Genomic DNA, 27,347 nt, shown 5'->3' on the forward strand with positions numbered 1-27,347 from the left:
CTATCGATTCCAGTGCTTCCTCAGTAGGAGTTTCTTCCAGCACACATGCGCTTTGCCGCCACAGTTCGGGGTCATCTGCTTGCTTCAGATAGCTGTCCTGTGGTGTGGAGCTTGCTCTCGCTGAATTATCAGAGCCCTTCTATGCTGACGGAAACACCGTGGAAAATTCCCTTGTGGTCCATTGTCACTTTCGTTCCTGGGTTCAAGAGCAAGAGAAATACTCCTGGTCCAGCGCTGACATATTTTTCTCTAGAGCATGTTAACATGAGCTACAGGGCTCACAGTCATATTTACACTGATGGCTCTATTACGCCCACGTCATCAGCCTGGTGTGTGGATTCCATTTGTGAGTGTTACCATCTCTGCCACTCTCAGTCACTGCACTTCAGCTACACCCACTGAACTAGCTGCACTGCGGGCAGCTTTTAGTTACATCATAGAGCAGACAGCTCATTCTTGCGTAATCTTCACCTACGCAAGAGCTGCCCTCCAGTCCCTGAAGTCGCTACGTGTGCAGGAACAACCCATAATGGACATCAGACGCCTATGCAATAAAGCCTGCGAACTGCATCACAGCGTTGGGCTGCATTATTCTGCATCCCACTGCAGAACACAAGGCATTGTCCAGGCTGACCATGTTGCCAAAGCTGGACACGACATTTCGAGAGAAATGATTCAGACACCTTTCTCGAGAAAAGTCGCCGCGGCACTGGTATCTGCACAGGCTTGGCGTCCCCAGCCATCGCTCTGGACGGATGCCGGCTACCAGTACGAACCCCTATACAAAATAGATCTATCGGGCGACTTTTACATGCACCGAGGCCTCAACAGACAAGACGAGGCATGCCTTTACTGCGTAATTCTCAACGTGGCTCACACGAACTACTTCAGGTGTAAGATTCAACTCACGGACAATGTGCTCTGAATGTAACGTCCGTGAAGATCTGCGACATGTTCTGTGCGACTGCTACCGCTACGCGTCAGAGAGAGAGAGAGAGAGAGAGAGAGAGTCTGTGAAGGCATCACTGTACCTTCAACGGGACTCGAGCTTGTCACTACAGCACATTCTCAACCCATGGCAAAGCACCACCTGTGCCTTACGCGCCACGAGGGCGCTGCTGAATTTCTTGCGGGCCATGAGCCTTAACGAAACTTTGTAAAGATCCCCATAGTGTATCTGTGTGCGCGTGTGTGTGCGTGTGTGTGTGACTGTACGTGTTGTAAAGTGTTTATCACTGTATATATCATATCAAGCAGCACCTGGAGTAGCATGTCAGGCGAACAGCCGGGCTAACGTCTCCAGCATACTATAAATGCTTGTTTCTCTCTCTCTCTCTATTTCTCTCTCTCTAACATTTATTTTTGGCAGCGGCATGCTTTGCTGTTCACATGTGCACTTAGAACTTCTTACCAATTATTCGTATTATACGTACTTGCTCGCTTAGATGGTTTCATTATGTGTGTGTAAAATATTTTAGATGTGATCAGTGTTCGTTCGAGTTATGCTATTTATGTTTTTAGAATTTAGGAAAGAAATATTTAAAAAAAGGAAAGGTGGCGCACTCATTGCTTGTAGGAGAATACACCTATAGCACTCAAGTTCGTGGATCATAAACAAAATGCGAAAACATTCCCGTGTTTACGGGGAAGTCATGAAAGTGTTCAAGTTCAGAAGCAACGACACTCTTAAACAAAGAACAAAGACACTTGAAGAAAAGCTTTTTATTTACCTTTATTTATTATATCTCAATGACCCCAGAGATGGGGTATTACATGAGGGATGGGCTGAGCTTAACAAAACAGTGATTCGAGAACAGCCTTGAATTGACGTGCGTTGGAGCGGTGCGTGACGTTGGCAGGCAGACCGTTCCAGTCCGTTGCGGTTTTCACACACAAAAAAAGTGAGCGTAGCTGGGAGGTTGCGCAGGGGGAGGAGGATAAACGGCTTTTCTGTTGTTAATGCGGCTTGGCTGGCGATGAGCTGGTAATATAGCTGAAATTTGAAGTGGCGAATGATATAATTTCTGAAAAAGACACAGTCTCAAAATATGGCGTCGAGATTCTAGATTAACATGCCTTTTAACATTAACATTTGACATGCGATTTACAAGATATCTACGTTTCCTGTCCTCTGACAACTCCCTAGTAAGTTGATATCTATATTTAAGTAGCGCACTGATGCGTGAGAGCGTTCGCAGAAGGCTTCCCGCAAGGACATGTGTATTTTCGCGGGTGAAAGACATGCAGACTTCAGGCCTCGGTTGACATAGACCGCAGCAGCGGTCATTGCAGACGTCGCGGAATTTTTCAAATTTTTTTCTTAAAGTGAACGAGGAGCAAATTAGTCAAGTTCAAATGGAAATGGGCTCCCATTTTGCGAACAGTCATCCCCAGCGTGTAGGTTCAAGAACGGCTCCGGCAAAATGAAGCACACGAAGAACACACACATAGCGTGACGCCGAGTGTGGAGCAGAGTTGTAGATGCAGAGGTTCGCGGCACAGCAAAGCAAGGGATGCTGTCTGCTGCGTAGTCCTTATTTCCGAATTACACCGCTAATGCTTTTATTTCATGTCAGCGCAAAACCGTTAAGAATTACTGGCGTTCAGTGCAAATTTTTTGTTTGCTTTCATATTGGCACATCGTGTACACACGACATAGACAACAGAAATGCGTGATCAGGTATATCTGTTTCAAGTGCTCGACGGTGATTTCCTTTTATTGATTTACTTATTTCGGTGTACTGTCAGTCCCATGGCCGGGCTTGTTACGGCAATTGACATGTACTGTGCGGGGAATATTGTTGCTGGTTACATCGGCTTACAACAATAATGTTTGCATTATTGGCTGTCGTTGAAGTTGTCATATTTATTTATTTATTTAACCTCAAGGCCATATGACATTATAGAGGGGAGTGGTAGTACAAAACATCGCAATAAATATAAACAGAATACAGTAATTCTTGTTATTACGCATCAAAATCGATCCTAGTTATACCATCAGCTAATGCTCCGCAAAAACTTTTATTGTTAGAGATGGCCACAATTTGTGCAGGGAGGTGATTATATTCCAGGAATGTGCGCGGAATAAGAGACTGAAGAACGTATACTTACTGCTGCATGATTTATTTCCGACTTTATACTGATGATCGATGCGGCGTTACCCCGCATTGTGGGCGAGTAATTAGGCCATCAAGAAAGGTGGCACGATGATATAGCTTATGAAATAAGCTTAGTCGTGCAACCTTACGGCGCTATGCTAGAGAAGGACGGGAGAGGTCAGCTTTCATGGAAGTTACATTAACGGTTCGGTTATAGTTATAGAAAATAAAAACAAACTGAACTGTTTTTCATTAACTCTGACTACTAATTAGATTTTTGTAACCGGTGACCCAAACTGCTCACGCGAATTTCAGTTTATAACGAACTAGTGTTCTCTACAGCAAGAAAAAGGTAGGGATTTGGAGAAATTACGGCGTATGTAGCCGAGCACGCGGTTAGCATTGTTAATAAAATGTTCTGTATGCATTCCTCAAGCTAGGTTAGAAGTGATGTGCATGGCTAGATATTTATACGAATTAGCAGCGTCCAAAGGTACGAGTGTTTTTGAGGTAGCTTTAAATGGGTTCGTAATACGCACATAATTGCACGTTTGTTAATATTTGATTCCGTTTGCCAAGTGTTGCTTCGTTCAGATACCGCATTTAAATCAGTTTGAAGGGCAGAAGTGTTGCTCGTATATTTTTAATTTCTCGAAATATAACACAAGCGTTAGCAAAGAAGTGGGGTTTAGAAGACAACAAAGAGGAAATAGCTACAATGCAAATCAAGAATAAAAGCGGTCCGAGAACGGATCGTTGTGGCACCCCTGATTCTACTGTGATAGGCGACGAGTTACAGCCATTAGCAGTTACAAATTGTAAACGGTTAGCAAATAATAATAATAATAACATATAAAGAGCTCAATCCATTTTAGAAAGTTACAATCGAGGTTTAGTAGGCTAAGCTTATACACAAGTTACACATCTCGTCAAACGCCTTGCTAAAATCTAAGAAGATGCAGTCGGTACAAGAGATCAGTGAAGAATACAATGCAGGTGGTGGGCAAAATACATTTGTTGCGCATTACATAAGAAATGTTGTTCTAAAGCGATGTTGTGTGGTTGTGTTCGAGGAAACAAATGAGGTTTGTAATTAGGACGCGTTCGAGCGGTTTGCAACAAGTGCTTGTTAGCGCAGTAGAGCGGTACTTTAAAGGTGAATTTCTGTTACCTGATTTGTTGATCGGAACGACCTTCCCAATATTACATTCCATTGAGAGATCAGAGGTGTTTAATGATTGCTCAAATATCTTTCTTAACAACATTGAACAAAAATGTTTATATAGTACTTTTGAGAAGCTTACTGTTGAAATCGTCACATCCAGGAGAATTAAATGGTAATTACTCGACAGGATTAGTGATATCAGGAACGTAGTCTTTACGTTTCGCTGTTAAGTGCTTATTAGAGGAATCGGAAAAATGGTTGTCGTATGCGTCATCAAGGAATGTAGCACAAGCGTTAGCGGGAAGGATTGCGCCGGATAAATTTTCTAAGGTTACCGAGTGATCGTGGGTCGGATTGATTATTTGCCAGAATTTTCAGACTTTAGTGTTTAGTATATCCGGTAGTGTACATGACAGAAGTATATCTTTCGCGAATTTTAGTGCTGATATGTGTGTTGGATGCAAATTTGTAGGCATCTCAGGGTGCTATGGAGTCAGAAAAATTTGTTAGGCGAAAAAGACGCTTCTCTTTGCTCAATGAGCATCTTAGGTCGGCGTCATACCACGGCGCTTGTGCATTTGAAGTGATAACGTAAATAATTTATTTTTATGTTCCTGAACTTTAGTTGTAAGCATATCCCGGTTAGTCAGCACTCAACAGCTATCAACGTTCCCGAAGTGTCGACGAAAGCTGAAATTTTGGTAATAATATAATCGAAAGTAGCTATCTAGTAGTCGCATATGCGTTTATTTATGTGTAGAGCTTTTAAATGCTTGAGCGGTAATCGAAAAATTCACCAAATAATTATTAGTAATAACCGGCAAGTATGAAACCATGAAGTAGAAGTCGCTAGATCAGCGGTTAAAACTAGATCAAGTATATTAGCAGTGTTAATACACACTCTGGCAGGTTGTAATAATGTGTATAAAAAAAAAAACATTGCGCACAGATTACTAAAAAAATAGTTAGCTTGTGAGGAGAACAGCCCAGAACAAAGTGGTGAGATGCTCCACATTATATTTGGAAGATTATAGACTCCTAGTAAGAAGATGACATATGCAGGTAAGCGCCACGTTAGCATATTATTGCTGTCCTGTAATTCATTCAGAAATGTAGACAGTGAAAACGGTAAACCACAAAAGTGCTAATCATAATTCTCATAGGACCCAGCTTTAGTAATTATGCGGCTGTCAGTCCGTAAACAGACTGACAGTCTCACCATGGGCATTGACAAAGAGGGGTGACGTGACACTGACGCACTCACCATCAACTGTTCTGGCAACCCTGTGTATGGCGCAGCCTCAATGTTACCAGTCTAGCAGCCGCTCTGGTGCGCCCCGTGTGCACGTTCAGTTCCATGGCACTGCATGCCAAGTTCGACTATTAAATCTGTTTCTTATTCTTTCAACCGTTTTCTCCACGTCGCCCAGTCCTCACACCGCATACAGCTTGACGTCGTCGCATCGTCCAACGGCTGGGACAGCTGGAGGAAGGCTCGGATATCGGTGGAGAGTGTGCACGGTCCAGCTAGAGAGCTGCTGTTAAATAAACCTGCCGCCCGGTCAGCATGACAAACGGGGCTCGCTAACGAGAGAGAGAGAGAGAGAGAGAGAGAGAGAAAGGAGAAAGGCGGGGAGGTTAACCAGGTGGGAGATCCGGTTTGCTACCCTACGCTGGGGAGAGAGGAGAGGGGGAGGTAAAGTGATAGTAAAATAGATATAAAGAAGGAAACGAGCATAGACATGCAGTCACAGTCGGTCACTGTCGCCGCATACCGTCACCGCACAGCATTGTAGCACTTGCAGCACTATAAACATCTGTTCAGGCTACACCCGTTTGTCCAATTCTGTTGCCCTTAAAAACTGCAACAGTGCTTTCATCACCCTCCACTGCGATGGCTTGTGATGTCGGCATTTGGCAGTCTAAAATAAGTTCCTCTGTTAGAGGTCTTTGGTCAAAGCGCGTTATAGCGATTTCGAGTGATCGTCTCTGTAAATTCTAGTGCGGACAGAGAAGGTGTTGAAGAGTCTCCTCGCTACCACAGTCATCACACGAGGCGTCGTCGGCCTATCCGATTCGGAATGCAAAAGACTTAGTGAAGGCCACCCGTAGCCATATTCGACAAAGCAGGGTATCTTCGCGATCGCAGAGTTCAGCTGGAATGCAAAGGCGTAGAGAGGAGTCTAGGTTGTGCAACCGGTTGTTTTGAAAGCTTCCTGCGTTGCACAAGGAGAACGTGATAACATGAGTGAGAATTCGAAGTTTTCTAGCGGCATCTCTCCTTGATAACGGTACCGGCTCCTCTTCGTCGCCTTGAAGAGCCGACCTAGCAGCGTTATCGGCGTGTTCGTTTGCTATGACGCCGCAGTGACTTGGAAGCCACTGAGACTCGCTAACGAAATTCCTGAAGCGCTAGGTACGGGAGACTCCCATAGAAGCCTTGCACATGCGCTCCCATCTGCGACAGCGCTGTGCACGTTCTGGTTGTGAGCCTGACGGACTCATTCTGAACTCCTCTGACAACCCTGTGTCTCGCGCAGCCTCAGCCAGTGTATAACCGCAGTCAGCGTAGCTGCTTTAGTACGCGCCTTATGCGCGTTCGATCTTGTGGCACTCCATGCCAAATTCGCTAATTAAAAATTTTTGCCCTATTTTTGGCGCAGTCAAAGTCGAACCATGCATGCCAAGGAAGACAATGCCGCTCGCCCGCTTCGCCTATGTATATATATGTACAACGTCCGGCGCCCCTATTGGTTTCGCCATCCTCCATGCCACTCTCAAATTGGACCGAAGCTACCGCAGGTTTCACCGGCTATACCGAGAGCAGGTATACCAGGAACATTAACGCGTTTGCGCATCGCATCATGGAATCGCGAAGTTGTGTAAACTGGTAGTGGAGCTTCTATATTCACAAAATAGTCTTGCATTCACGGAATCTTAATGCCTTAACAGTTGTTTGAGACGCTGCAAGCACTCATTTCAAGATTTATCAGTCCACACACGATTGCAGCACATTATTTAATAGTTCGAAAACGTTTAGCCTTTAATAGTTTGTACCTCTTTTGTGCTACGAACGGCTTACAAACACCCCGTAGAGTTGACAACTCCGCAGTACTTGTTTGTGTAGAGCACCGCGTTCATTATCACAGCGGGGCACAGCACATCGGATGCAGCGGCGTCCATAGTGACGAGAAAAAAGGCAGTCCTCAGTCACACCCTTCTGTGTCCAAAAGTGACGCCCGCCATGTTGACGGCATTCTCCCCTACACAAAATCTATGCATGGGCTTGAATATGTACCTTATATAGCTTCAGAAGAAACGAGTACAGTGGCGATCATAAAGTATTCATTGGCATTTTTTTATTTCATTTTCTTTTCTTCAGGGTAACAGTAAACTGATTTACAGGTTATATTTGCAGTATTTTAGTTGAAAACAATTAAAATATATTTTTTCTTGAAGGCCACTTTGTTTTATTATTAGTTCACCTAGCACATTGTGGCACTGTGCTAGCGCTCTTCTCAGTGACTTCTCTCGTGGTTTGTTTGGACCGCTATTTGTTCCAGAACTCGCGACAAAAATAAATCGGCTACGATGTCGCGGTCATACCCACCGTGGAAGATTCTGGCGAAGCACTGCTTTCTAGTTCTCGCTTTGAATGCCAATGGCAACGCTCTCGGCGGTTCCAGCGATGACAGCGCTGCGCTTCGGTGGACGTCATGATCGTAGTCACCCAACACCGGCGGAAACTGTTCTCGCTGCACGACCCTAACCAAACGCGATTACAACGGAACGAGGAAAAAAAGTAAAAGTCTCACTGGTAATAGCAGCAAACCAAGAAAGACATGAGCGAAAAACAGGAACGGGTTCGAGTACTTCAACAGAATGACGCTGCCACGCCCACTATCAAGTACTCCGGCGACGCCGTACTTCGCAGCGTTGGCATTGGGTGGCCACGAAAACGTCCCTGGCAGTTCCGTTGATGGAAGCGTTGCCTTGCGAAGGTAAGATCTTAGAGTTTCATGCAGCACGGATCCAAAGTCTTCTTCGTTCACGGCAGCAACGGGAGATGATTGTGGCAGGTTGAAAATAGTCGATAGTGCCGCTTGCAGTATCAGCAGTCCACGCAGAACCTGACCGAAAAGCGCGAGCCGGTTCGAGCTCCGCATTATGACTTCGACGCAATGCCCACGTTTGTTAGTGCCTCTCTATCCTGCCAAGTTTCGATCGGTGAAGCTTAGTGAGGCGGACCCGCACAGACGCGTGTTTTTCCTAGTGCGCGTTCGCACGCGCGCCTGCGCATGCGCAGCTGTGTTTCGAGTGTACTACGCAGAAGCGTAGGTTGCTGCCCGGAAGCAGCGCGCGGAATGTGAGCGTGCCGGTCCAAGTGAAGCTCCAATTTAGCAACGCAAAGTTTGGCGTGTCGACGTAGCCAAGCTTTTCAGTTTCAGGGCTTCAGGACAGTGGAATTAACCCCTGAGAGTGTGCGCACAAAGAGCACTAACGGTAACAGCTAATGTGCTTTTCAGCGTCAGCGGCACCTGGCTAACTTTTTTCCCGGTTGGTTTTCATAAAAAAAAAATTAGTTCTATTCCTTGTCCTTCTCGGAAACGGTTTGTTGTTTGCTTATCTTCAGGATGTTAGCTTGGTCTGCAGGTTCTAGGAAATGCTATCACGTCGCCCTCATCTTGAATGTAACATACCTTTCGCTCTCCCTCATGCCGAGGGGCATGTAGGCGATTTCACACGCGCCGACAGGTATCCCTGCGTTTCAATAAAGAGCTCTCTTCCTCACTTAAAGAAAAAGAAACAACACGCGATATGAATCTGCCCTGTCCACAAAGACTGCCTAAGTAGGTAGAACGCTCAATAATAAAAAAAAAATAATTTTTAGATAAAGTTTTCAAAAGCATAAGAGATACAGCCCAAAAATTCCAGAATGCCACTCACGAAAATAAAGCGAAAACCAACCAGCGTGAGCTGCTTGAAGCGAAGTACAAAAAAGAAAAAGAAGAAAGAAAATAGAAAAGAACAACGACCTTAGTGGTAGTTTCCACCGAATCCAGTGGATTTTTTGTTTTCTTCATTATGTATGAGTAACTGACATAATGAGGTGTCCTTCAAAGCCTTTTGAGAGGGCGTTTGGGAGGTGGCGTCGGATAAAGTGACACCCAAACAGCATTAGGTGCTTTAGGAAGTCGGCAAGAAAAAAAAAAAAACGTAGCCTTGTGGCAGTATTCGCTAAATTTACTTTACTAAGCTTGAACGTAATAAACTTTATTTTTATCCACTTTGGTATAAATACCGGACGATAAGACATCTTCTGGCTGGCGTTCGGATGGCTGCGTCGGATAAAATGACTGCCAAACAGCATTAGCTGCTTGGCGATGATAGAGAAGAAAATTAGTTCTCTGGTAGTTTTCGCTGAATCGATTATGTTCATCTCATTTTTTTTCTTCAGTATGGTAAACCATTTATGGCCCTTCTGGTATAACGCTTGTGATGATTATACCTTTTGCAACGAATTTCAGACAGGCACCACGGATAGAGTGGCACCTACGCAATTAGCTGGGTCCAGCAAAAAGAAAACTGCGACATGATTGTACTTTTTTCCCCCGACTCCGCCCGATGACCCCGTTTATCATCGATGAACCCGCCGCGGTTGCTTAGTGGCTATGGTGTTAGGCTGCTGAGCACGAGGTCGCGGGATCGAATCCCGGCTACGGCGGCCGCATTTCGATGGGGGCGAAATGCGAAAACACCCATGTACTTAGATTTAGGTGCACGTTAAAGAACCCCAGGTGGTGGAAATTTCCGGAGTCCTCCACTACGGCGTGCCTCATAATCAGAAAGTGGTTTTGGCACGTAAAACCCCATAATTTGTAAAATCATCGATGACCCCGATGACCCCACTTATACCGTGAATTGTTGAAAACCAAAAATAAAGAAAGCATCAAGTTTGCAACATGGTTACTCGGCAATAAAAAACGATATCAAAATTCTGTAAAGTGCACCTATTGCGACATCCAAAGCGCACAAAACTGATTTGTTATAAAGACCTCCGAAAGACGAGAATTAATATGGGAGCAGTTGTTTTGGAAAACGGTTCCACGTAAACTGGAAAATTAATATCTGATTCGTACAATTAAGATTTTCTGACGGATGCATCTTACAGAACTGCGATATATTGTTTCGCTCCAGAGTTACTGATTTGTATTTTAATTAGTGCAACAGTTCTTTTTTAAGTTTCAGATTTTCGGTTGTATAAAAAAAAAAAAAAAAAACTAAGCCCTACATTAAAATTATGCTTCATACAGTAGGTAGAATTCAGACGTCTCTCTTAAGGAACCCTCACCACGTTCCAACATTGCAAACATTCAAGCACGGCACGTCGATCACGCGGTGCCAATCGTGTCCGCAAAGTATCAAACGCCTCCCACGGCAAAATACTGAAACTTCGAAGAAATGCCCAGGCCCTCTCCTTTTCGAGGAAATGGTGCGTCGTGGTCGAGTGTCGAGGTCGCACACACAAACGCCTCTACGTAAGACGCACTGCCTGCAATGACACCGATCATGGCAGGCGATTTTGGTAAATCGGTCAATGCAACGCGCAATACCGCCACTGGAAGTGCGCTAGGCAACGAAAAGAGCAAGGGAAAAAAATCGCGCAGAAACTCCCTGGGGAGTTGTCTAACTGTGCGTAAGCATTGTGCCACTTGCTCTCCTCCACGCATGCCGGCGTCGTTATCAATGTTATGAAACTTCATCCGACCAGTATAAGCGACAGCGCTGTGGCGACATGAGCTGCTGCGGACGGCGGCGCAAGGTAAATTGATGAGGCAAGAAAACTGCTGCAGGTGGCGGCGCCAGGCGCGCTGATAACGTTCCGATCATTATAAGCCGTTATGGCTCTTAATCGCGGCATATCCGTCCGTGTCGAACCATTATCAACCATGACCAACTGTATTCCGGTACAGGTGGTCACGGGTCAGTTGGTCAGATAGGGGCCCGCACGACCCCGTGGGTGGGCCCCTATCTTGAAAGCAATCTGCGATTTGGACACAGTGCCGCGAGTGCTGATAGCTTCGTGCGCGCTGTGTTTCTTCTCCGCATAGTTCGCGTTTAAAGACACTGACAAGCAGATTTCATGTTAGCCATTTCTTTAGTGTAATGGAAAGCTTACCGGTCAGAATGTTTAATGACGAAGTGCTAACGCGGAAAACACCGTGGAACATTTGTTATCAGAATTTTCCTATCTTCAGTGTCAATGCACTCATTCACTAGAATCACGCTGAAAACGGTGAGAGGTGAGCGCGATAGCGGTTATACTCCGGCATTAGTGGGAGGCAGACAACAAGCCTGGCCGTCCTGTAACAAAGCATAATTTTGTTGATCAAGTCGATGTTCCTGCGATACATGCTTTCCGAACGGTTAAACGATTTCTGCGATAATAACTACGTGTTTTCGTGGTTTCCTCACTGACTGCTTTGGTATTTAACCAGTAAAAACGAAATTAATCGGATCCAAAACGAAGCGACGCCTTTACACGCGATACGGAGTTCAGCGTGTTGTCATAGCCACGCGTGAGTTTTCGATTTCCTAAGCATAGACTATTGCGCGAGTGCCTAATAATTTTCCAACTGCACCTTTAAGCAATAATTATGGTGTATTTAATAGCAGTCGACTTACGTGCATAATCTCATAGAATACATCCGAAGCACCAAGATTTCACCGCCAGGTCTCGCCACTTACTAGTTCTTTACATTTTTTTGCCAATTTAAAATTATAATTACTGCTTAAATCGCCAACAGCATGCTGGATTCTATCACTATAAGTCATGCTCATTTCATTTCCATCAACGTCTCGCAACACATTCTGGGCAGTTGTCAGTCCCTTTAAACGATAGGCAGCACGAAGGTCAATGCGCTCGCTGCTGCGAGCCCTATGTTGAAAGCGATCATGTTAAGTGACGGACGGACGGACGCAATGGCGGAAACGAGGGCCGCATGAGGTGTACAAAAGCTTTATGAAATGTACTGCTAGAGAGTGGGTAATTTGACGCCGTTCCTTATCTTACAATGTATTTCGTATTGTTGTTTCTATTGACCGAAAAAAAAAGTAGCCGTCACCATTATTGGGTGGCTACACTTGTTTATTTCCATTAAAATGAAAGAAAGAAATGAATGCTTTCGATGATGCTGTGCTGTAATGCGACTACTATTGAGGGCGGCTTGGTTTCAATATACGTTGTACAATCTTCTGCGCTCTTAGTGCTTACCTACCCTAATTCCACTGCTCGTTTTAGGGCCTCTCGGTTCTTAACAAACAACCGCTTACGATGCAGTACATTCATTGTCCCGCTGACTTCGTTATCAAGAGCGTTTACGGCATTATTCTGCAAGGATATATTGTGTCAACATATTTATTGTCGCTACTCACTTATGAGTCAAATTTAAGCACATGATGCCTACAAAGCTAAAATGAGTTTCGCTGATAAGAACTTTGCATGGGATCAGGGCAGAGATATACCGTAACTGCACCGAAAACGTCCTTGGCACTGGTGCTTAACAAGACGCATGCCCGTACACCGGAAGTTCGCTGAATGGGGATCATAGACCGCTTGGCGATGTCGTCTTGATTTTCCACTAGTTTTCGCAGCTGAAGGGCCGGTGTTATTACTTCTCACGAACACCACCTCTACCGCACATTGAAGGGCGTTCCGGTTTTTGGCGTAGTAAGTGGACGCCGAGCGCTCGACCTCCGGCCGATCAGTCAACGACGTTAATTTCCTCCGCTATGCCGCTCACTCTCTTCCGTCCTTCTTAGCGTCTGTAGAGGAGAGCGCACGTGTATAGCCGCAACCAGATCAACCGCTTCTGTTGTTGATGCTGTGCCACCTCCACCGCAGCGGCTTCAAACCGTTCTCGGCTGGTACCCGCTCGTCCTTGCTTTTTTTTTTCTTGGCGACACCGCTGCGTTAGGAGAGAGTCATTATTCCGAAAGACGGAAGCGCACAGCTGGCATGCACGCCATCGATCGCATCCCCGTCTCTTGCTCTGCCTGCTCCGATGGCCAATTGGCGTCATTAAAGTTGCGATGACTTCGCCCACCTTCCCGGCTCGACGGCCGCGAGACAGCCTCTTGTTAGGAGGTATAACGGGCTGCGAAAAACAACGCGAGATTCTCCGTGATAGCCCTCCTCCCCTTTTCCCGCGACACCGAAGGCGCGTTTATCGATAACCCGCAGTGCCGCAGAGGAAGCGGTGACCGGTCGCGGGCAATTGGCTCGCTGCCTTGAAGGCAGAGAAGCTCGAGGAGCTAGCGACGCTCGTTCGATACGCTTGACATTCTGCCGTGCTGCCACTGCGAACCACTTTAAACCTTTTGCTCATACATTTTCTTTTTCTCGCTTTCCACTGCATCCCTTCCGCCTCGCTCGATGCACTTTATGATCGAACCACCACACCCTTCTCGCACTCAACTCCTCCCCCCCACACACACACACGCGCACACCCTTCTCTCCTTTATTTATCGTGCTCCCTGTTCCTTCCGTTTAGTCGTTGATACTTTACTGCAGCCCTCTAGCCTCACTTAGCCAATTTTTTTCTTTCCCTGACAGAATGTGAAGGATTAGCCACCTTTTTGTGGATGTTGGGAAACATTTATGATGCCACGCAGTGGTTACCCGGATCGACGCATCCTGAATTACTCGAAGCCCGCCCTCATATTATCTCTCTCTTTCACATAATTTCATTTTCGTATGAACTATTTTGCTGGAAGTTTAAACCAGTGCATGATTGAATTGTTTTGCCGTGAGTCCTGTGCTCTTTCCGTGCCCTCCCTTCCGGCATGCACGGTTTGTCTTTTTCTTTCAGCGAAGTGTGAAAGAGTAAAGTGCACAATAGAGCGTGTCGACGCGTGATTTAGGTTCGAGAAGCAGAGAAGCAGCTGCAGTGCCAGCGCTCGTAAGTGCTTGTGTGGTTGCGTGAACACTCTTACATATCTTAGGCTAACAAGACAGAGAAATGAGGTGGGAAATGCATCGAGGTTAACTGGAAGGCAAGCTTCCGATTTGCTATCCTACACTGTATGAAGGGTAAGGTGGGAAAGAAACGTGGAAAGAATAGCCAAGAAGGAAAGCAAACGATCGAAGAAATAGGGAGGATGGGAAACGCGCCGGAGTAACAAATTCTCTTTAATCTTAGACAAGATACAAGAAGAAATGATCAAGGTTAAACACCTATGCAGAATCCATCGTAGATGATTGCCAATGTAAGTGAATAGCAGAACGTTTCTAAATCGTTTTCTTAAAGCAACGATGCACTTGAAGGCTTATGTTTGTTGCAGTAGAGATATTTAAGTAGCCTGTGTGGTTCCTTTGCGTAATCTTATAGAGTCCCTTAGCTTAGTGGTTTTGGCGTTACGCTGCTAAGCACCAGATCGCGGGTTCAAATCCTGGCCGCGGTGGCCGCATTTCCATGGAAGCAAAATGAAAAGAACACCTGTGTATCGTGCACTGGACCCAAGTTAAAGAATCCCAGGGGGTCAAAATTAATCCGGAGTCCTCCACTACGGTGTGCCTCATAATCAGATTGTGGTTTTGGCACAATAAACCTAACAGTTTAGTTTTTAAAATTTTTTACAGAACAGAGCCATGAACCAGCAGATCTGAAGCGCAACGGTGATTTAACTTGACTTGTTGTCTCAGCTGTTATTGAATGCTCTCTGGTGACGCTGAGCTGTGCCGGAGTCCTTCCTACTCACCAGAGTTAGTCACTACCTGCAACAACGTAAAACGACTAGAGGAAAACTACAAGGTCATCCGCTTAGAACTAAAAGAAAGAAACACTACCTATTATGTCATACATGACAAACAGTTGACGGCGATAGGTGATCGCCTAGCCACGCTTGAGATGGCACAACAGGCCTATAATTTCGACCGTAGCACGACATTGCAGCCCTTCAAACATCAAGCGTCGACAGTAATGGCAGAAGGCACAAGAACAAATCTCGACGACACAGAGCATGAAACGTTGAAAGATTCGGCGCAGGAAGTGGTGGCGATGTAGTTAAATAACTTCGGAATGCAGCTTGATATGACCAATATTGAACGCGCACATGGTATCGGAAAATTTGCTCCAGGAAAGAAATGGGTGGATAAAAAAGAAATAAGCCGCACAAACGAAAAGCATTGGGATGCTGTCTTTTCAAAGTGCTGATAATGATATGATTAAACTAGTCTACAAAAAGAAGAAAGCAGTATGCGGCGAAAATGTTAAGGAAACGTATTGCGCAATCAGAGAAAATTTCACAACTGCCATGCGCCATGAGTGCTTAGGGTTGTGGCAGTTAATCAAGCCTCAAATACCCACGCCTTGGTTGATTACTGGCTATGTTGTTGGGCTGCTGAACACGAGGTCGCGGGATCGAATCCCAGCCACGGCGGCCGCATTTCGATGGGGGCGAAAACATCCGTGTGCTTACGTTTCGATGCATGTTAAAGAACCACAGGTGGTCCGAATTTCCGGAGTCCCTCACTATGACGTACCTCATAATAAGATGGTGGTTTTGGCACGTAAAACCTCATAATCCAATCTAAGCCTCAGAAATGGGTTGCTAAACTCGCGCTCAATAAAGTTTACGTTGGCGAGAAGGTTTATTTCTTCGATACAGCGTCGACCAGCATGAAAAAAAAAAAAAATGTTTCAGTACACTCGGAAATGCCTCCAGGAACACCGCAGTTTTCTTTCAGCATTGCCCCCCGTGCACCCTAGTTTTTGACCGCAGACAGCAGTGGCAAAATGACGCCGTACAAATAACAATACCGTTACCTCTACATATAACTCATGGTACTCATCGCTATAACCCTCAATATTGCTTTCACTAACATCTGCACTGTTATGCCCAAACGCGATCACCCGAAAACACCGATATCGTGTACTCATCACAGAAACCTGGCTAACGGAGGACAAAGGGGATTTCGTTATTTTCCCGAAACCTAAATTTCGCGCTATATCGTCACCATCCCCTATAGATGAGAGGTATAGTAGCACCCTTATAGCTGCTAAAACTGTGTTTGCATCGCCACTAATATGTCACGACACGAACTTGGAGCTATTGTGGGTTTGTATTTACTGTCACTCCGTGATTTCATTCTTGGTACCTGTTACAGGCCACCCGATAATTAACCGCCCTTTCGCGCATATGTTTTTCAGCACTCGAGAAAACACCAAGGTATCCTGACGGGCTCACATTTCTTTTGCTTCCGGTGATTTTAATTTTTTCCAACATCAACTGCTCCCTGTTATGTGCACCAAACTGGTTATCACCAAACGAGTTCAAAGAATCGCTCGAAATTACGCTAGACTTCAGCCTAACTCAAGTAATCAGAATCCGTATTAAAGGAGATAACGCTCTTTACTTCTTACAGGCCACATTGACGACGGTCGTAATAGGCGGGTAAGCACTGCTTCGGTGTTAGAGTGACCATAGCCTTATCGATATAGGTACAGTTCGCTACCACTATACAGAAAAGGCGTCTGCAATAAAACTGATAATTAACAGACTACACCGCAGGAAGTTACGAAAAAAAGTTGACTCGCAGTCCCGGCCCTGCGAAACAGAAAGTCCAGCGAAGCTGTTGAAAACCGCCACTACAGCTGCTGAGTGGGCTATGCAATGATTCATCGCTTTAGATTAATGGTAGTAATAAGAGCAAATGCAAATTTGACAGCACGCTGCGCTGGTCATGTTGCCGTTTCTTTTTCACTTTGCCGCTCCTGGTGTTCACGCTGCTCCTCGGGAGCCCTAACTATGCGTTGCCTATCCATAGCGGTGCTGCACCAACAATGAAATCAGTCGATAGGCTTGTTCTTTTATATATGAAAGGGATTCGCAGATAATTACTGAGTTTTCATTTTCTCCATATTTGCAGGCGTTATATGAAGCGCGTACACGCGTAAACATTCTATGGGATGTTTGACCGCTGCGCTCAAAGAACTGGCAGTGCCACCGACTGTATATTTGTTTGAAATAGCGGGCACGTTATGTACAATCTACACGCAAATTTTAAGGTGCTTACGTCAATTACACCCTTTGTAGTAAACTATTTACTTAACAACTCAAAAACGCTACAAAGGCGTTTTTCTGGTGTGCTTGGAGAACGAACTTTGTAACTTTGGTTACAATTACCTGGAAATGGGGACCGTGTCGCGGGTGATATGGGAGCACTGTTTTAAAGTTGGGGTTCTATAACGGGCGACATTAATAGGACTGCTCCAAAGAAATAGCATCGCTGGAAATTGGGTTGTCAATATGCAAGGGAGCGCAGGTCTGCCTTCTGGTCTTCTTTCTTTTTATTTTATTATTCTGGGGCATTACGTGCCAAAACCGCAATGCTACTATGAGGCACGCCGTAGCGGGGGATTCCGGGTTAAATATGATCACCGAGGATTCTTTAACGTGCACCCACTTCACGGCACGCGAGTATTTTTGCATTTCGCCCTCGTCGAAATGCGGCCGCCGCGGCCGGGATTCAATCCCTTGCCCTCGAGCTTAGCAGCACAACACCCAAGCCACTGTGCGCCACCACGGCGGTCTGTGGTATTTTTTTTACATGAATTTAGGTGCGGTTTTATAGATTACATGTAGTATAGAAGGACGGCATAATGTCCTGACTGTTGCGAGGGCTAAACAGCATATAGGCGGATTTGTGTTTTTGCTCATTTCCAGTCTGTTTGATAAAACAGCAAGGTAGTTTCACCGAAGAGATTGCGCTGTCGGGTACATTAAAACAGTGCTCGCTCGCACGCATTAAGAACTTACAATTAATTTCGACTGCGCCTTAAGAAAAATAATAAACAGAAAGGCTTTCGCTCGCTGATTGGGGCTGCAAGGCCGTGGCACAGTAAAACTGCGCGGGTTGCACGGTGGATGTATATCATTGTTTGGCCAAGCATTTGGAGTTTCGTGGCAACCGTGAACGCGGATTTGCGAATGCGGGGATTCAGTAAATCCGGACGAGCTTTTCACCCGGCAAGAACAGTGCGTCGCAGCAGCGCTGTGCCAGTTGGAATGAATATTTGAAAAGCAGCGAAAAAATAGAAATACGTGGCGAGGACAGAGAAGTACGTTATATGAAAGTCTAGCTTAGTTATGCGATGTTGTGCAGGTATGCCGTGTGCTGTGTAATCACGACCCACTCCTCTGCAAAACTGCAAACTGTTTGTCTTCGCGGACTTCGAGTACCTTTATTTATTTGTGAAAGTGGGCTCGCTTATGCATGTTTGTACGCATTAGTGCGTGTTCGTGTACTATCTTCTGTGGCAGCCTGCACTAGTGAGCAGAACTTTGCAAGGGTTCGTGCTGTTTGACCGTATCGTGCGTTCTTGGGCACTTCTGGGATTTAATTTTGTTTGCTGCGCGAAGAGGACAAGCTGGCGTCACCTCCTCTATGACATTATGCAATAAAAAAGAAATAATGGGCCACTAGACATGCTGTGCTGGACTTATTACTGCTGGAGAGAAGTAAGCGATCGCCCAACCCTGAACTCTGCACAGGTATGCACGACTCTTCTGCGCAACGATGTCATGAATCGGCACATAACACCACTGGCTGTCACTGTATTCTCAATTTTTAAACGCCAACTGAAGAATACCAGCAGGGACACCGAAATATGATTCAAGAAGCAGCGATCACCAGCCTTAGATTTTTTGCCTAATATTCGAAGTTCCAACCGACGTCTCACTGCACGTGGTAGTATACCAGAAACAAAACCTGGCAGAAATTTTGACCGTTCGAGGATCACACACCATAGCCGTCGGGATAACTGAATAATGCAATTTCTTTGTGTCTTGCAGTCAGTCCTGCAGGCGTCTCTTGTCTTTTGGATATTTTTGTAGGTCCACACACAGTGCTTCCATCGTATGTCCGAGGAGGTTGTTCGCTGTCGAGTATGAGATGCGAGACGTGGAACGACTGCCTACAGTCTTTAAAAACTGTAGCACTGGACGAATAACATTCATGAGGACTCCGACTGACCCAACGGTAAACTGAACAACGATGTCTACTAAAAACGAGTGTCGTCAGAAAACAGACGCATATACATAGTATGCACGTACATCATTCAAGGATATTCCGCGACTTCCGGTTTACGGCGGCGCCATGTTGGGGAACCTATAGGCCTAAGCGAGCGCCTGTTCATAAGATTGCCCAAGATGGCGGAAGGTAACGGAAGCAGACGACAGCAGCGGATGTGACGTCACGTGCATACTATGTATATTCGCACGTGATGGCACCTGGGACTCAAAGTTCGGAACATTGCTCAGAGGCCGATATGAGAGGCTGCTGCGCAGCCGAAAAGAGCAGTCAAGAAGGGCCACGAAAGTTTGCCATAGCTGCTATACTCGCGGACATTGTGCGTGGACATTCTGGGTGTGTGGCCGCTGCACATGTGTTACCGCGCCAAGTAGTTCGGCAGCGTTTGGCAGTGCTCGGAACAGACACCGAATCGACGCAGCTTCCACGTGCGACAGTTTCGCATTTGCCGAGACGCGAAATGGAAAAGCCGCAAAAAAAAAAAAAAAACCAACCTTTACACTCAGTGGTGCGTTCTGTCGTATTTAAGTGTTGCTAATAAGGCGCTTAGGGTTTCTCTTCTCCAGTCTAAACGAAGCTGGATTAAAACGCGGGACTCATTTCAGAAGCGCTCCCACTTGTGCGCGCTTTGCTTGTGTAGCTTTCCCTTCATAGCCACAGAAAGTTGCATATATCTGAGTTTTCTTACTGGGCAAACTTACGGAACCAGGACTCGCATGCTCGGCTACTGTATATGCGAGAGTATCACTTTATCCGGAAATACTCTAATGACGTGATATTGTGGTCTAACACGATGGGGCAGGATGTGAGGGAAAGGGGTTAGCGTAAACCTGTCTTAATATGGTAAACACGGGCCCCGGCACCACACGAGCGCGCCGGTCAAGATTTTGCGGCGGGAACTTCGCACGGCGGCGGTGCAGAACCGTCCGGGAGGCTGGCTCCATCTCTACATCATCGCACGAAGCTGAGCGCCGCTGGCCGCGCGTCGAACCAGACGCGAACAAAAAACTGCGTCCCATCGGCCCCGGCGCGCACGCTCGCACGCGAACACGCGCGGCGGCGCGACTCCCTCCTCTCCCTCCTTCGCAACCACCTTGCCGATCCGGAATCCAGCCCGCTGCCTCTATGCGCGTTTTCATCCTTTTTCTTGCTACTGTTTGCACGACTGGTGCGGCGCGGCCCGTCCGCACTGCAGGGTGCCCACAGAGCACTCTACCCGCCGCCACTCTTTTACTTTCAACTTTTGTGTACGTTTTCTTTGTTGTTTGATTCGCCTCTACTGTCCGGTAGTGCTGTGCGCCACATTTCTTTTTCTCTCCCTTCACCGCACAGCGCCGCTTCATCTTTCGTTCTTCCTCCCGTTCGAGGCAGCAGCATCAGGGCGTGCAAGCGCATCTGTTCGTTCCCTTTCTCTCGCTCGTGCCACTCCCTCACTCGTCCCCCCTCTCTTGGAAGCGAGGCCCTGCCGTCGATGTGGTGGCTTCCTTCCCAACGACGTCGACGGTCATATCGGTTTGTTGGCCCGCGCGTGGCAGTTGCGTCCGATCAGATGTGGTCGTCGCCGTCGGCTTCGTCGCCGTTGATGCCGAAGTACTGCCGGTGAATCGTCGCCCACCTGCGAGCAAAGCTTCCTCGCCACTGCGGTGACACAGTGCGGTGACCGCACCCGTGAACAGTGAGACGCTTCCAGGTTCCTCGGTGTCGTTACGTTATTTAGTTGTCGTTTTATGTCTGCTCATTTAGGAGCTGTGGCTGCTGCCGGTGGGGTTCCGTGCCGCGGAGTTCTCCTTTTGTGAGTTGGTCGCGCGCGCGAACGTGCTGTGTTGTGCTGTGCAAAGTGCTTCTTGGAGTGCAGCAGGGAAACGTGCGCTCAGGGTGCCGGTGTTTATCTGACAACGCCCTGCTTCTCCGAGGCATCACCCGTAACACCTGGAATCTCAGAAAAGCAGTGGACGGAGCTTCTGTTTTGGGTGTTTCGTGCCCCTCTTTTCACGGCTTGTTAAATTTCCCGCGCTTGGAATCGCGCTGTGCGCTTCGAGCAAAACGAGCAATTCCCGCGTTTGTCAGAAATTTCTGTGAACTCGATCGTGTCCGCTGCGTGCTGTTGCGTGTGACACATGCGCTGCAACCCGTCGGTGCTAATCGTTTGAATGAGCACGCACTGTCGTATGAAACAGCGAGCTCCGTAGCTTTCGCCGTTTTGCAGTTTCGTAGTGTCCGCATCATCTGCGGCTCTTGAGATTCTACGACGCATGCTGCGCGCCGCTGCAGTCGTGCCCACAAGAGTGCGGAAAGGCAGCGAGCTACCCGATTCTCCACGACGGATACAACCGCTGTCGCCGGGCGCATCGCGTCACCTATTGTGCTCTGGAAGTCGGTCTTCATCTTATTGCACCTGAGCCGGCAGTTGTCGGTGCTGGGGTGTCTGCGAGTCCATTGTGTTTGACGTCACCTTGACGCCTTTTTTTGCGGTAGTGTGTACGCCGAGGATTGGTGTCCTTTGTACCGCGCGCGCGCTTGTATTCAAGCGTCGAACGTTCAGTGGCGCGCACTTGTGCTGCGTTTATTCCTCCTTGTTTTGACATTCGTCTACTTACCGAGTTCTTTGGCAACGTTCTTCCTGCTTTTGAACCCTCTGTGCCCGTGTACACTTGCGCGTCTGTATACATACTAGGTGGTTCTGCAGTACGTGCCGTCTTGTTGGTGATTCAAGAAGCAAACGTGCTGCTGTCACATGTCGTTCGGCACTGAACTAACATGCTGATAGTATATAATTGCGGCATGTTTCATACTAAATGAAGTTATAACCACTACATTCGAGCGCATTTGCACGGTCTAGATCGGTACGACCTGGATCCGTGATTAAAGTGGTACGGCCTTTCTATTGAAGAAACAGAACGATAGCTCAAGAGAGGCGCATCATGTCACGCGCTGCCAGTACTTCGAGTGGCGACACGAAGTCCTTTTGGCGGCGACCAAGAATGTCGTCGTCGCAATGCAACGCCACAGGTGCGAGCCGTTTCTCGGGACCAGCCATCCGAGTCGCGGCGCCGACGTCCCAGATGTCATCCCAAAGGCTACCGCCGTCGTCTCCGCAGCAGCTCAGCTCAGACGAGGAGGACGAAGAGCTTCGTTCCTTCCTCACTATCCGGGAGCCGATTCCGCGCCACGGCAGCGGCGTGGTGCGCCGCGGAGGTCGAGACGACTCGCCTTCTTCGCCCGCAAGCTCGTTCGACTCGACGCGTCTCTCTCCGTGGTCGACGCCCACGTCCCCTCGGTGGTCCGGCTCCACCACACCTCCCGGTTCCTCCAGCCTCGAGGGCCACTCTCCCGGTCTGTCGGCGTCCCTGTCTTCGTCTCCCTTCTCTGACGCTAGCGTGGTCGTGTCGTCCTCGTGCGGCACTCGCAAGCATTGCCGCGGCGATGGCCTCTTTCCCAAGGCTCTACCCTCCTCGGCTTCGGCGTCGTCTTCGCCTGGCTGCAAGCTGAACGCTCTCGGTGATCCCCCGCCACCATGCAACATTTGGTCGGGCGGCTTCAAGTGGCACGACCAGGCAGGAGGAGGAGGGCCGTACAAGGAACGGGAAGAGTGTCTGCAGATATCCGACTTCTGGCAGTACGGCCAGCACCGCCGCAGCAGCGACTTTAGTTCGGACGCGGAATCCCGGAGGGGTGAGGACGCCGCGGATGCCGGGTTCCAGGGGACCAGGAGGGCTTCCTCGTTCGACACGCTCGAAGTCGAGAGCGACGACAGCTCCGTCGATGCTCTGCGAGGAGCCAGGCCCAAGCTGATCCTTCCGGTCCCGAAGCACTCTCCGCCGAAGAACGCCAGCTTTCCCGAGCCGTCGCAGCAGCAGTCGGCGCGCTCCGGTCGCGCCGCGAGGTCCGAGGGCGAGGACGTGTGCTGCCACTGCAAGCTTTCTCCGAGTTTGCTACCCCTGGAGTGCTGCGAACAGGACGTCAGGAGCAAAGGCGACGCCGAAGAGCCGTTGGGGATTGGCTTGGGGTCAAAGAAGGGCCTCAACTGGCCCTGTACGCTGCAACCTCCGAACCAGCGTTGCCTAGACTGCCTCTACTCGGTGCCCCTGTCCAGCGGTGCTCAGTGGGTGCAAGCGTCTTGCGGCAAGTTCCCCTGGAACAGGCGCCGAGGATCGGTAGGTTAAGTTCATTGTCTCGCCTGCCCGCGGTTCGCATTTGGCTTCAAAGTTGTAAGCCTTTGCCTGCGTGGTGTTTCGCTCCAGCAGAAGCGACATAACGTGTTTGCAGCAGGCTCTTAAATGAACCTGTTATTACTGATGCGGCAGGATTTTACAATCGCAAAGCAGGCCGATGTCAGCTTCACTTAGAATACGCCAAACATTACTTTCGGCTTAGGAATTCCTTTCTCTCTATTTTTTATTCTTCTTTCACGGCCATGAACTAGAACTTTGCTTTGTTCAGACGTGTAACTTCCAAACATGCTAAACGCGGTGGAAGCGTTAAGGCGAGCCGAAGGAATGGTGGTCGTGGTATAGTGTGCGGTTACAATGACACATAGATGGGGGTCAACTTATATAGATGAACTAAGAGTAATGTAGAATACTAATTCCCTGGCCGCTGTACAGATGAATAAAGGCCGGGATAAACGACAGGTACTTCTGGTTTGGTGGTGTAATGCGATCCACCGTTGATAATGACATATTCATTGCGCTCTACACCCTAGATCGCATTGCCCTGCATACCACCAAGGGGCAAATGGTACATAATTGAACAGCTCTCTGTCCACAATTCGACAAGTAGCCCCTAAACCCTTGTCTACGTTGTATCATGTGTGATGTGCGCCATACGTACTTTGTAGCTGTAATCTGAGGAGACCATGGTTCATTCTACACCCTGTCCATATTTTCCGTAAGTGCCTTACAAAGTTCTAAAGGCCCCCCCCCCCCCCCCCCCCATAAGCGTCCTCCGTCATAATTTTTCTTCAGCACTGTAACAAAAGGAGCGAAAAACTGTCTTATGCGAAACATTTGTCTAGAAGCTCAGTTTCAGCTTGTTTATACGTTGAGCAAGGCTGACTGATGCAATAACAATAATAATAATAATTAGTTGTAGTAGTAGTAGTAGAAGTAGTACTAGTAGCAACAGCAGTAGTAGTAGTAGTAGTAATAGTAGAGCCAAACATAACGGATTGAAATCTCCTAGAGGTACAGTTGGTGTTGTAAGTTGACAGGGCGCGGTATGATATCGGAAGAAGCTGAATACTTCCTCTACCTGGCCTTGAAGCCTGTAGTACACATATTCAGTCTATAATAGTAGATGTGACCAACGCAATGGGAAATTTTGGGTTTTACTGGCCCACAAGCAAAAACATTAGGCGGGAATACAGCTTATTCGCGAAGCCCGCGCCACGTAAGTTTTGACGTGGGCTGGTTGTACGTATGTAAATCGTGCTGTCCCTTTATTTCTGAACGCTGCTTTCTGTCCTGGCAAACCTCCAGTTAAGTTGCCCTTTCTTTCTTTTGCTTTTTTTTTCCACCGGCAAACTGAAGTTCTCACCTGCCTAAGAATGAAGTCACTTTGCTTGGAGGATGTCGCGTCTGCAAGCTTCTGGGAAGCTGCTGTCGATACAGCAATCATTCCGGTTTTTTATCTGTGCACGCCAGTGCTTGTTTTTTGCCGCCTCTTAATAGTGATGCCAGCGGGGACGGCAGCAATAATTTTTATTTCTATTCTTTTTTTCTCTCGTATATCTTAGCTTGCTCTCGGTACAGTTTGGACGTAACGAAAAATAAAATTACGTACATACCTACAGAAGCTTATTGCCAATTAAGACCTTGACGCTGACAGCTGCTCGGTTCTTAATCGTGCGTTATATTGGATAGGATAGTTGACTCTCCTCATTCTGCCTGCACGTAGTTTTACTTAACCATCCAGTCATGTTACAACGAATATCACTGCCCGCGCTGTGACTCTATTCATTCTTCCTTTCTTTCTTAGCGTCACTGCTGTTCAAGGTCCCCATTTACACTGTATGATTGAGCGACACTGAATCTGGAGCCCTCCATGACGATGTCCTCATAGCCCAACAAGCAATTTGGGGTTGTACAAATCACGTAGCTTGCATTAGATTCGACACTACGAGTCTCAGTGCGGTAGTTCAGTAATTTAAACACGCTTTCGTTCAGTGCTGGCATAAACTGGGTTCTTACAATTGAAAGTGTTGCACGGACTGTTCCATCGGCGGAGTTTCTTACGCAGTGCACTCCATTACAGTTTTCTTTATGATGAACATAGTAGTTGTGCAGTCATCGTGGGAAACATGCCACAGCATAAGAGATTACCTCCACTAGCAAGAGTTTTTTTTTTTTTCACCTTAACAGCTTGGCTAACGTTAGCTGGGACACACGGTATTGTGTTTGTTCCAGCAAGAAGGGACAGGATATGTGTATAAGGCGCAGAAAAGTAAGACACGCGCATGAATACATCTAAGGCACACATACGTAATAGAACACCCCGTGTCGTAGTGGCACCTACCTATTCGGGGATGTAGCCAAGAACGAGTAACCACCCAGAGGCGCGTGATGCGGTCAACACTTTAGATAGCGTGATGCGTAAGTGACTTTTGAAATATAAAGGATAGGCATGCGCAGCACGTTTGTCTCTGGTTAAGTAGTCTTATGCTAAATTGTTCGCGTTTGCAAGATTTAAAAAAAAAAAAACAGTTATGTCATTAACATTTTTTTTTCGATGTCGGTCAACATTCTGTGCTCTCTAAATTTGAACGTCCGATTGCACATGCGTAATTCAACATGATATGGGTAGCCCAAAAATAAGTGAGCAGGAAAGAAAGAAACAGTTAATAAAAATAAGTAAAATTCATGGAAAGAAATTAAGAAGATCAAAGAATATCCTTAAGTTGATGCGCTGTTCCATTAAGTGGGCTGTGCGCTTTAAAGACACCTGTGAGCCGCCATTATATGCACACGTCTTTTTCCGTGATCTGCGGTTACACAGAACAGATGTGCGCTCACAGGAACTACTTGGTCGGTCAACACTCGATGCTATATATATATATATATATATATACATATATATATATATATATATATATATATATATATATATATATATATATATGTATATATATATATATATATATATATATATAAGATTCTAATTTACGTTCGTCTGATAGTGTTCTTAGCTCCGCGAGTTGGTACGAATTCACAGGGATGCAAAGAACGGACGCAATGTTTATGCTGTCTCTATCTTTGGTTCTGTCGCTCAGTTCCTTGGTGTGAATGCTGTTGAGGACCTTAACGGTGAATGTGCAAGACTGGGGTCGAATGTTAATATGCAGAAGACAAAGGTAACGTTCAATAGCCTGGCAAGGAAACGAGAATTCATTATCCCCAGACATCCGCTACAGTCTATAGAGGGGTATGATTACCTGGGTCGCTTACTCACAGGGTAACGTGCGCATTAGAAGGAAATTTACAGAAGAATAAATATGGGTTGAAGTGTATACGGCAGGCATTACCAAATACTGACTGGGGCAGAAGCTTGGACGTTAACAAAGAAGCCCCGGAACAAGTTAAGGTCCGCGCAAAGAGCGATGGAACGAAGAATGTTAGGCGTAACGTTAAGAGACAGGAATATACCGGTGTGGATCAGGGAACAAACGCGAATGGCCGATATTCTAGTTGACATTAAGAGAAGACAATAAAGCTGGCCAGGCCGTGTAATGCGTAGGGTAGATAACCGGAGGACCATTGGAGTTACAGAATGGGCGCCAAGCTAGGGAAGGGAAGCGTAGTCGAGGACGGCAGAATACTAGGAGGGGCTTACGCAATTAGGAAATTTGCAGGTGCAAGTTGGAATCATCTAGCGCAAGACAGGGGTAATTAGAGATCGCTGGGAGAGGCTTCCGTCCTGCAGTCGACATAAAAATAGGCTGATGACGATGGTGATGTGTACAAAATTTGCCCTCGGGGTGTTAGCCAGAGCACAT

The 27,347-nt window shown here is 47.0% G+C and overlaps 1 protein-coding gene across 2 annotated transcripts in view; it reads left to right on the top strand.

Annotated features, from left to right (window-relative positions):
* Positions 1-27,347, top strand: part of Lmpt (four and a half LIM domains protein limpet) — a 423,205-nt gene that overhangs the window by 86,101 nt on the left and 309,757 nt on the right. Inside the window, exon 1 of one of the 2 annotated variants that reach the window (XM_050171202.3) lies at positions 20,863-23,511. The exons of the other annotated variant lie outside the window; for it this stretch is intronic. Coding sequence (XP_050027159.3) covers positions 22,279-23,511 — 1,233 coding nt within the window. The 5' untranslated portion in view covers positions 20,863-22,278. Of the gene's footprint in view, positions 1-20,862; positions 23,512-27,347 lie in introns of those variants that run through there. 2 annotated transcript variants of the gene reach the window in all.

Source organism: Dermacentor andersoni, chromosome 6 (genome assembly GCF_023375885.2).
Source record: "Dermacentor andersoni chromosome 6, qqDerAnde1_hic_scaffold, whole genome shotgun sequence".
In the NCBI taxonomy this organism is placed as follows: Eukaryota; Metazoa; Arthropoda; class Arachnida; order Ixodida; family Ixodidae; genus Dermacentor; species Dermacentor andersoni.